Source organism: Gymnodraco acuticeps, unplaced genomic scaffold (assembly GCF_902827175.1).
Source record: "Gymnodraco acuticeps unplaced genomic scaffold, fGymAcu1.1, whole genome shotgun sequence".
Lineage (NCBI taxonomy): Eukaryota > Metazoa > Chordata > Actinopteri > Perciformes > Bathydraconidae > Gymnodraco > Gymnodraco acuticeps.
In genome coordinates, this window is record NW_022991187.1 from 2,689,345 (window position 1) to 2,701,451 (window position 12,107).

General features: G+C 41.3%; 1 protein-coding gene across 1 annotated transcript in view; it reads left to right on the forward strand.

Annotated features, from left to right (window-relative positions):
- Positions 1 to 12,107, forward strand: part of trpm3 (transient receptor potential cation channel, subfamily M, member 3) — a 192,760-nt gene that overhangs the window by 128,204 nt on the left and 52,449 nt on the right. The window contains 2 exon segments of the mRNA XM_034238276.1: positions 570 to 744; positions 1,264 to 1,387. Coding sequence (XP_034094167.1) covers positions 570 to 744; positions 1,264 to 1,387 — 299 coding nt within the window.

The following is a 12,107-nucleotide window of genomic DNA, read 5'->3' on the forward strand; positions in this document are numbered from 1 at the left end:
AGCAGGAGAGAGAGCCTCACAAGCAAGAAGCAGCTAATTCCTCTGAGAGTTTTGCAATTTCTTTCATACCTTCAGTTTAGTTCACGAGAGCAGAGTCACACCAAGTGCAGAAAAAAAACAATGAGCCAATTATGCATAATTACCCTAAATAGTGTGTGGTTATCAGGCAAGGAGCCATTTTGTATTATAATCAGTGAAACTTACTCTCTTTAACTCTCACACACACACACACACACACACACACACACACACACACACACACACACACTCCATGCCACAGGAACAAAGCAGGATGGGTATTTTTGGTACAGGTGCTTCTTAAAAAACCTCTCTTCTATAATTAGAAAGTGTTTTGACGATTCTGCCATCAGACATCACAGGTGTTATATTTGGCCCGTGTTAACACTTTTGGATATTTATTTATGGATCAAAGACTGCTGATGAAATGAAGCCTATTTATTGACTATCCTCCTTCTGTTTTTCCCCTATCCTCAAATGCCCTCTCTTTTTCTTCACATTTATGTCCCTTTCTCTGTTTTTTACCCCTGTTTTTGTGTCTTCCTGTGCAGGTATTGGTCAAGGTGTGCCGGTGGTGGCTCTCATCGTGGAGGGGGGCCCTAATGTGATCTCCATAGTGCTGGAGTACCTCAGGGACACACCCCCCATCCCCGTGGTGGTGTGTGATGGCAGCGGCAGGGCCTCCGACATCCTGGCCTTCGGACACAAATACTCTGAGGATGGGGGGTATGCAATCACCCGTCCACTTAATTACATGTTGCTGTAATCCAATGATAGATGCTTATTGATACACTTGTTATCCAATAAGTGGAGAGTGTTGGTAATCAGAATGTTTTTGTTTTGTATTGTAGTTCTACCTAACAAAAAGCCTCAGATCAAGTTTAACAAATATACAATTTTATGTTTACTGCACATAACAGCAATAATGTAATTTTTCTGATTTGCTCCTATTGTAAAAGGATTGTTACCTTAAAGCATGCTAGAGCTTGCAAACTGTCTCTATTTTCTGAAATGTGCTAAGGCTTTATTTTCACACTGTAAACATTTGGGTTTTATCCAAGACACACTATAAGTACAAAATAGTTTTTACGGCTTCAAATATCTATTTACAGATGAAGGTAAACCTACAGAATTAAATCTGACCAAGGAGTCAACCTTGGTTTCACTTACTGCCAAACAAATCTAGTTTCCCTGCTTCCCCCTAACTATTTTATTCACCTTCCCTCTATCTGACCCCCTCTGCAGCATAATTAACGAGTCTCTGAGAGACCAGTTGCTGGTGACCATCCAGAAGACTTTCACCTACAGCCGCACACAGGCGCAGCATCTGTTCATCATTCTCATGGAGTGCATGAAGAAGAAGGAGCTGGTGAGTGTCACGTTCACACATGTGCACACACACATGCCAAATACATATATTTGCACAAGCAGAAAAGCCAAACATACAAGCAGTATGTCCATAAGATGTTGATATTCTGACAGACTGACTGACGCTCGCCACGAATAACACTAGATTAACATCTTTGACGTGTCTGCTGTACAAAAAAGAAACATTACAAATATGGAAGAGGGACGAATGGATTAGTCAAATGAAGCTTGCTCATCTTAACATTTTTGTTGAAGCAATTATTGACCCATCTTTTATTCATGGCATGTAATGTTAAGTGGATGTAAATGAATTCCGATGACGTTGTGGACCAAATGGCCTCCACCTTGAGATGCTGCACCCCTTCGGCACGGTTTAATTCCCCTTCACACCAAACCAACCTCTTATTCATGCTGTTGAATGCTGTGAGTGTAAAGGTTATGTGTGTGTGTGTGTGTGTGTGTGTGTGTGTGTGTGTGTGTGTGTGTGTGTGTGTGTGTGTGTGTGTGTGTGTGTGTTGGCATTTATTTGTCATGGTACATTTGATCTACAGTAGCAGGGGGCATGACGCTTTCTTCCCACAGTCATAGTGTTATATGTCATTCAATATTGTGATTGAGAGTGTGTGCAGGTGCAGTACAGTACACACACACACACACAATCTCACACTCATTTATAATAAATGAGTATAACACTCTATGACGCAGACAAACAGCTAGCAGCTGTTACGGTATCTTAGTTTTGCAGCAACTGTACTTGGTTGCTCCCGCCTCAACTCATTCTGAACAAAGTGTACACTGTATTGCGTATGGATCAGTGACTGTTTATATTGCCGGCTGCCAACGGCATTTTTCTTATGAATTAATAATAAAAGTCAAAGTGCTGAGCAAGAATACGGTTAAGCATCTTGAAACTTGGATGCTTAAGATCACTCAACCAGGTGTTTATAATGCAACAGTCTTCCAGTGTCAGAAATAATGACTACGCCGGCTTATTTAAAATATATAACTACAGATATTACAGTTTGGATGTGATATTTGAGGGAAATATAATTTCCTCTCTGGCCCAAGAATATCAAAACAATTAAAATAATGATGATCAGTGTGATTCTTTCTTTGATCCAAGAACGATATCAATTAATTTACGCTAACTTGTGAAGCCCTTATTATAACAATAGTAGCACACTTAGCATGTGCCCAAATGAAGCACACACACATTATCAAAGATACAGCAGTATTTTGCAGGCAGTCCAGCATTGGTCATGGTTGAGCAGCGTGAAAGTGGATTGAATGTGTTGTCAGTGGGGTTCCAGTGACTGACTGATGCTCACTCTGATGTATCTTCTGAAGACAATACACCAGAGCAGAACATCGTGTGAATCATTCAGCAGGAGCAGCTGTACAGGCCAGATAATCTGATACGGCCCTTTCTTCCTTTTCTTGTTACCGCTGCCATACTGATACGCAGCACTGTGTATTCTGGTGAAATTATAAGTCCAGCCAACCTATATTAATATTCTTGTGCTTTGCAGGCCAATAAATTATATTTCTGTATCTGAAAAAGGGAGAGAATCTTCTTTAACATACATGTAGCCTGTGTGATCACAGTAATGGCGCGTTTCCACTGCAGCGGGTAGCTCGCTTTAAACGTGCCGAGCCGTGCGGGGCCCGTTTTTGGTTGCGTTTCCACTTGGCCTAGTTTTGGCCCGGGGCTACATTTTCACCTTTTTTTGGCCCGACTAAATCGTGGTTCTAGGGCCAGGAACAACCAGGGTGAGTCGGGCTGAGTATGCTAAACTAGAGAGAGAATCGCTGGCAAGGGGGCTACAACTACAACAAGATGAACATATTTGACCGTGATTTAATTGTAATACACGTTTCAAAATGATGCCGAAGTAACAACATACTGATACCGGTTAGTAAAAACCATGAATTAATGCTTTGACAAGTCTGCAGACAGACGGCAGGCGAAAAACCCTTTTAAAATGCGTGTTTTCTAAATGTAGCTTGGCTAAGCTAACGTTATATATGCTCCGACCGTCCACACTCACAACAACGGCCTATACAGACATAAATAAACCAGCGACTGTATTCGCCATGACACAGGCAGTCTGTGGTTTGTACTTGTTTAACTTTTATCTAGTTTCTGAACAGATATGAAGGAGCTGTGAGCTCTGAGTGCTAAGAGCTAACGGCTGTGTTGTTTTTCTGGGGCTCTCATTGAAGATGACGTCACGGCTCCGCCTACACTGCGTTACCATAGTAACTACCCCAGTTCCTAAACTGTAATGGAAGCGCAGCATTAAAGTGAGCCGGGCCTAATAAGGCCTAACCAAACCGAGCGAGGCCGAGCGAGGCCTGCAGTGGAAACGCGCCATAAGAGACAGTAGGCGCTGTCACCCAGGGTGCTGAACTTCATGTAGTATGATTGAATGTAATACGTCATATTTGGTTTGTCTCCTTAACAAAGGCAAGCGTCTTTTACCAGTGATATACAACTTTGATAGTATACTCCATGATGATGATTCATTAGAAGCAATCCTCCTCCCTGAATGTCCTCCAAAAACACGTGGCTTTTCCTACTAACAACATACTGCAATCATGTGTGCTTGACACCATGCACAGTCTCAAAAAGCCCAGCGTTGATTATGATTGGAGAAAGAAAAAAAGGTGTGTCACAAAGGTAACTTGCCATGCCTCCTATTGATCAGGTTGGTGTTGTGTGTGTGTGTGTGTGTGTGTGTGTGTGTGTGTGTGTGTGTGTGTGTGTGTGTGTGTGTGTGTGTGTGTGTGTGTGTGTGTGTGTGTGTGTGTGTGTGTGTGTGTGTGTGTGTGTGTGTGTGTGTGTGTGTGTGTGTGTGTGTGTGTGTGTGTGTGTGTGTGGTGTGTGTGTGTGTGTGTGTGTGTGTGTGTGTGTGTGTGTGTGTGTGTGTGTGTGTGTGTGTGTGTGTGTGTGTGTGCAAGACTTCCCATGCAAGACAGGAGACACTCGTCTCAAGACCTTAACAAAACAAGTGGTAAAACTTGTTTCCCTGCAAGGTCAATTGATTTTATTAGAGGAAGCAGAACATGTATGATATCTCATATTTTATTGATAGTGAAACATGTGGTTCCCTTTAGTGCTGAGGAGCTAGTCCTCATACAACATGTGTTAAAATCACTCTCTTGACCCAGGATCAGACTGAAATGAGTCACTTTTCAAATATCATAATTCAAATCCTGCAGGACAACTTCATAAAAATAGTACCCCCCTTTGGCATGGGGCTTAAACAAGCCTCCCAGTGGATGGGAACATAAGGTTTGATGGCACTTTCCCACTGCTGCTCCCCATGGGGTCTGCAGAACTTGATTTTTCTGCTCTAGGCTAAGGTCAAAACGTGGTTCTGCTTGGTGAACAACTGCTCATGTCTACCAGTAAAGTAATTATTATGTACATGGTCCTGTGTGTAGCTGAGAGGGGTAATTATAAACCGTTGTAGTGGCAGTATTTTCTCTCTTAAATTATGCTGTTCAGGTAACCACAAACTAAAATAACATAACATAAACAAACAGGTCACCCGTATACAAAATAAAACCTACAAAAACACTTAATCCATTTACTTTTTATTCATGCACAACTGTTGAGCATCTGTGAGATCTATACATAGAGTGCACATAAGAAAAGGTCACTGTGCAGCACTTATTTGTGCATGAATTACAGCTCTGAAGCTGCAAGTTTGGTATTTTAGCCACAGAGTCGTTCAAGAATTAGTCCTACAACCTGGATATGAGTTAGCATTTTGGAACGTCCTGTTCCTTTGTCTAAAAGCCAGCATTTTTCTGAAAGTGTTTGTGATTAGATCATACAGTCTATGGATTAGATGCCTGAAATAAGGTCTTGGTTAACAAAAGCTAGAGGTTTTTCCCATGATGTTCTAATAAACGCTGCCATGCTGAACATGTGTCTGTTAGCGTAGCAGTAGGACAAAACCAGTAAATATCATGAGTTCTGCAATGTCCCAAAAAAATATCCAAATCCTTTTTGTCGATGGACTCGTTGCGATGCTGACTTCGGGGTCGGACTACAAAAATCGGTCATCACTGAAACACTCGATTTCGGCAATAGCTGTTTTTTTCTTTTTTTTAACCAGAAGTGACACGAGAAGCTGGAGTTGGGTACCATCACATTTCTTTATACCCAGTGTATCAAGTACTTGATCTAAAGTACCTCTACTACAATCCAATAGCAATTATCGACACCTGTGTTTACGCTTGTCTGCCAAAGCCAAGTAGTGCCAAACCTGTGTTTATCCCCCAGGGCGTGAGGAGAGTCACAAAACTGTTAAGTTGACTGATTCACTCTGGCAGCAACTGTGGGTTTATCCTGGGTGAGTGCAACGCTCAGAAAGTGTAACGTTTGTGAGAGGGAGAAACACTGAGAGTGCGTTTGTCTGTGTGCCAGCTCGCCTGTACTTTTATTTCCTGGCTCTGCAGAAGAACATCTAAGGTGTAGAGGAGTAAAGGTGACTGGCTGGGGATAATGTGTGACAGAGAGGGAGACTGTGTGTCTGTTTGAGAGGGCAGGAGTAGAATAAAGAAAGGACGTGCCCCACTATTTTCCCTTCTTTTGAGCATGTCGGTTTATTTATTTTGACATTTTGTGCTTCAGGTATTTCCCTTTTGCCTCAGCTTTGTTTATCATACTCATGGCTGTTTGTGCTTTCCACCTAGAGACAATAAACGTGCGATTAGTTATGTATGGCGCCGACCTGTGCAGACGCTCTACATTAGGAGAAACGTGCTGCTATTTCAAAAACAATGCCAAGACAGCTGCCAATGAAAAAATCACCACTGTTGGCAGAGTTACTCTTTTTCAATTGTCAGTGTTGTGTCAGTTTTTTTGTTGTTGAAATGACTAGATTAGCTTCGTTAGCTTGATAGTTTACAGCAGATCTGCAATAATATCTGAAGGAATCATGTTATCAAATATAAAAAGCCATTAAAACGTACATTTTTGGTAAGTTTCCGGTGACAGTGTCAGTTGGCCATCTTTATATTCCCTGAACGTCAACAAGTGTCCCAGCTGTGTGCATCCCTTAGTGGCCCCTGTTTAACAGGCAGGTTGGATTCCCTTAATATCGACACATGATGAATTTTTGCATTTATTTGTTGCTGTGATTTCAACAATTATGAAACAGAGTAGTGCTCTCTGCAGCCTGAAACAATAGAAGCAATTATCGACTGTGCTTTGATTAAGGAGTATGCTGGATCATCTCCCAGTGAACAAAACTGAATGAAATTAAATATGTTTAGGTTCAAAGACATAGGGGGGAGGGAGGGGAAATCATACCAAAGCTAATGAGTGAATAATATTATAGCTCTCAAGTTTTAAATGGGAGAGCAGATGTAAAGCGTAGATGGTGTGTGATACATGCGCACTGAAAGAGAATACTAAAAGAAAGCGTAGGATACATTAGTGATCATTTGTCTTGATGAATAAGGTAATTATCTTCCGTATTGTTGGCCATGAGGGGTAGTGCAATTGGTTGCCATTGTCAGTATGTGCGTCTGTGTATTGTGTTTGTTCAAACGGTGAATGACTGATGATATGTGTATGTCTCTTAATGTCCACTATGTTTGTATATGTACATGTATGCGGAACTGCAGGACGGAGTCCAGAACAAATTTCCTTACGGGGACAATAAAGTATATCGTATCGTATGTATCTCATTTATTTTAAAGGTCACCTATCTTGCTATTTTTAGGCAATATTATAGGTCTCAGATATATACAAATATATAAAAAACATGTCTATGAAGTGTTTTGCTCAAAAATATCAAACAGATCATCCATTCTAAAAAAAAAAAAGTGCTGATTTAGGGTATAAAGCATTACAAAAATAATTTGATAAAAAACGAGGAGGGGGCTGAGCTCATGCGGGAGATTCTACGGTGATGAAACGCCATATCATGGATTATCAAGGATTCTCTCTGAAACAGTTTGGAGCTCAAAGGCTTTCTCTCTTGCCGGTTATACCACAAGGTGAGTTCCTTTTTATTTCCTGCTTCTTCACACACATGCTCTCCAGTACAGGTTAGCTCTGAGTGTTAGCGAAGCTAATGTAAACACCGACCATATTACGTCCAAAACAGTCGGGCATTGTTTCTGATTGGGCCGTGGGTATAAAGCCAGCCTACATTTCCGATGTTATGTCATATCGGATGCAAATCTGGATCAGCTCCGTTGTAGCCCCGTTTTTAGAGATTTGGGTACGGAGGAAAAGAGAGAGGGTTTTATTTTCTGACGCTGCGTGAGTTCCCCGACACACCGGGGACACATATTTATGTATAAAAGACATCAAAAAGTTTATTTTGGGGTAACTATTTCATATAAATGTAAAACATGCACACTGAAAGCTCTACACAGTCTGCATGTGAACCCCTGACTTTGAATTACTTTTTTTGCAAGGATCCAATTCTAAGTCTCTGCCTCTTTTCCTCATGATCCAACTCTATTTATCTGTGATGACTGTCCTGATATCTCCCAGCTCGGTATGAATAATTGAGTGTACCATAGGCCTTATATGTTTAATTCGGATTAAATATTCAGGAGGAACCACCAACCCGCAGTGTTCCCCCGCCTCCCTGACAATGGAAACTATGAGGGAGTAGGAGGAAGATGAGTGACTTAAATGGACCATGACAGAGGGAGAGGGTGGGAGGAAATGAGACAAGAAGCGAGAGAAGGAAAACAAAAGTGGTCTGAATAGAGAGCAAATGTGAAAATTAGGCACAAAAAAACAGAGAAATGCCAGAAGAGAATAATTCCTTTAGTTTATCACTTGAATGTATTTCACTCTTTCATCTGCTGTTGCTGTCACGCTAAATGTTGGGTTATGATTTATCCCAGCAAGTAATAATAACACATCTAAATATTTAATGCTCTAATTCCCACAGAGGAAACCATTAGCAGAGCTTTGTCAGATCTGAAATGCGACCATTGTTAATGGCTGTAAGGATGCAGTGCTTTGGAAATGGGACGGTGATGTCCATAGGTCTTCAATGTAGTCCCTCTGATCTCAAAGTGGTCATTTGTGTGGGTCAAATAAAAATGTAGTGGGTCACGATTGTGGGGGAAACTTCTGTGTAGCAATGCAGGAGGAGTCACCGACTCAAAGGAGACACAGGGAGGAGCTTTGATGGCAAACACTGATGGGTTTATTTGGAGCTTCGGCCGGAGAATTCACAAAACAAGTCAAAGAGTCAGAGGTTCTGACTTCACGCTAGAGTTGCCACGTCAATTCTGAAGAACTCTACCCCACACCCATGTATTTAGCTATTTCAGAGAGAATCATCAACATTGTGCATAACAAGGTAGAATCATAACACCTCCATCAGCTGACGCCAACAGGCAGGAACAGGGAGACAAAGCACTGAGAGAGCACAGCAGCCAAGGTTACAGGTGCGTGTGCTCAGTCAGGACAGGCCTTGGAAAATATCTCCCCAACAACGATGTGTATTATTTTTTGGACAAATTGTAGTGGTAAACTTGTGCTTGATGTTATGGTCATAATCATTTTTCAGTCAGACAACTCACGTGTTTCTTATATGTTTATTAGAAGCAGCATATAGTTTGAGTTTGGCGTCTAGGCTCGGGCCTCATCACTCCACAGATTTACAAAGAACATTGAGTCCCCCCAAGCCTACAGGTGGAAGCTGAAGTGGTGGTGGGGCAGGCAAGCAGCAGCACGTGAACGCATCAGCAATGTGACAGAGCAGAAGCATTAGCGAGGCAGAGGCAGGCAGACCTGGCAGCTTAAAGTTGCAATAAAAAGTGAACCCTTTGGAATTACCTGGATTTCTGCATAAGTTGGTCATAAAATGTGTTCTGATCTTCATCTAAGTCACAACAATAGACAAACACAGTCTGCTTAAACTAATACCACACAAACAATGATATGTTTTCATGTTTTTATTGAACACACCATGTAAACATTCACAGTGCAGGGTGGAACAAGTATGTGAACCCCGAGGCTAAAGACTTCTTCAAGAGCTAATTGGAGTCAGGAGTCAGCCAACCTGGAGTCCAATCAATGAGGCGAGATTGGAGGTGTTGGTTAAAGCTGCCCTGCCCTATAAAAAAATAGGACTGCTGTCCAGAAAAAACATTGCTGCACGTTTGAAGTTTGCAAAAGAGCACCTGGATGTTCCACAGCACTACTGGCAAAATATTCTGTGGACAGATGAAACCAACGTTGAGTTGTTTGGAAGGAACACACAACACTATGTGTGGAGAATCCAAAGGGTTCACATACTTTTTCTAGCAACTGTAAATAGAGCGGCAAGTTTAGGAGATTGTGTTTGGTTGGTTTTAAGAGAGACGCGTCATGTGTTAATGTATCATTGGTGCTCGAGTTGACTGCCTGAACTAGCTCGCAGGCTTCGCCCCATATGTTGAAATTGTTACAGTACAAATTCAAAACATTTTCTGGAAACATTTAACAAACCAAATGTGATATAAGAAGACTAAGGATTCAATCATTTAGTCAAACATGATTTGTAACTTTCAACACAAACATCAATATTGACTAAGATAGTTATAAAAAGCTGTCCTCTTGAAGGCTTGTGATCAAATCAAATCAAAATGATGTTACACCAATACCAGGTTTTCCATATTACCCAGTGTTGTTCGATGTGTAATTCAGACGCAAGAGAGCTATAACTTACAGACCAGACAATACTGGACAAACTGTAAAACCTGGTATTGTATCACAAAAAAAACAAAAGACTGCATCTAACGACCGTAAAAGCATCTGTTTGTGTTTGAGTACGATCACGGCTATGACCTAACCTGTGTTTATATACCAAACAGAAAATAGGACATTAGGACACATAAGAATGTACCAGTATGAAGGACATTTACTCTCTTCAATGATTATTGTAACGAAAAACATGGTAGGGGGTGTTAGAGAATAATTCTCCTTTACTCCTAAGATATTTAACCTTTTTTCCCTTTGACATTTATGACCAACCCTGACTCTGTTATCTCCCTTAAGGAATGTGCTGCTGCAGCTATGTTGATATTAATAATAATAATAATAATTTATATTTTTATAGCGCCTTTCAAGAGACCCAAGGACGCTTTACAATGGGAAGCAAAACAACAAAATAATAATAGTCACAAGGATACACAGGTTAGAAAATAATAAAAAATAACCGGTTGCCAAAGGCCCGGGTGAATAGATGGTGTTTGAGTTGTTTTTTGAAAGTGTCCAGAGAGTCGGCATTCCTTAGTTTATGTTTATATTCCCAGTTTATGGCCGGGCAACTCTCGGTCACAAATAGTTTATGATTGTGAGAACGCTGGCTTCGAGCCTAAGGGTCAGACAAGTGATTCAGTCTCTCTAGATGGTGGGGCTATCTCCAGTGTTCCCAGATGTTTACGTTATCTCCCCCAATATGTTGATTAACTCTTTGTAAACTAGTTAAAAGGTCTATCGAGAGAGAGGCTCTTCAGAATTGATGTGGCAACTCTACCCGTGCAGTCAGAACCTCTGGCTGCTGTGACTTGTGATGTGAATCCTCCGGCCGATACTTGTAATAAACCATCAGTGTTTGACATCAAAGCTCCAACTCTCCTCGTGTCTCTCTGAGTCCTGACTCTCCATTGCTACAGAAGTTTCCCTTACAGGGGGTTATTGCTTACCATTACGTTATGTCTCTGTAAAATGCCAAGCCACATAAAAGCTTCAATGCTCGCAGTGAACCTACCAGTGTATGAGAATGGCTGGTTTAAGTGCCAACCCACATGTTTAAATATTGCAAGTCTGGGTTGACATGCAAACCCACACGTTCAAATGTTGCGTCATTGGTTTATGAATAGCATGTGTGTGTGGTTGAGCTACAGTAACAGTGAGGGTGGATTGGCTCATAGCAGATTAGCTGCTGGCGAACGGAGCAGAAAATAAATGAACAGTTAAATATTGTTCTGGTTTTAAATGTACGCACAGAAACACACATTTTGACCCCTGAACTTCTGAAATAAACCCTCTGGTCATCAAAGTCAACTTTAATGTACATTTTTCTGTGTGTTTGTACAGACGGAGAGATCGAAATAACGTTTCAAACAATCCCGAATACAATAATACAAATATGCAAATATGTATATCCTCTATATATACAATCAACAGACACATTTACACATATACACACATTAAGATAAAACACAACAATCAATATATACAAAATAACAGTCACTTCAATATGTTAGGGAATGTGCAAGGTTGTCCATAGCAGCTTAAAACATAGGGTGCTCACTCGATAAAGACTTTACTTCTGGATTGTCACACGTCAAAGACACAGTTTGCTCACCGAGCCTCATCACTGCCGGGTGTGGGGGGTCGGCCATGTTTCTTGTACAGTAGGAACATGTCGCAGCATCGGCAGGGTATTTGCCTGTTAAATGCAGATGCACGTTTTCCAATCAGCTTGGCTCACTGCAGCGTGAAGAGCAGTTTACTGATCCTCCGCTAAGCTCGCAGCTCAGCGTCTCTGAAGATGTAGGAAACCTCCAACAGATCCCAGCAACACTCAAAGATTTCTCTGCCTCTTTCAATTCTTGGATCAGTCTTGAATTTGTCAACACTAAAGCTCCCTCCTTCTGTCTTCCTTTGCCTTACACATGCTTCCCTTTTCCTGCTCTCACGTTTATGCTACTAGTCATGTCCTTCACTCGTCTCTCTTTCA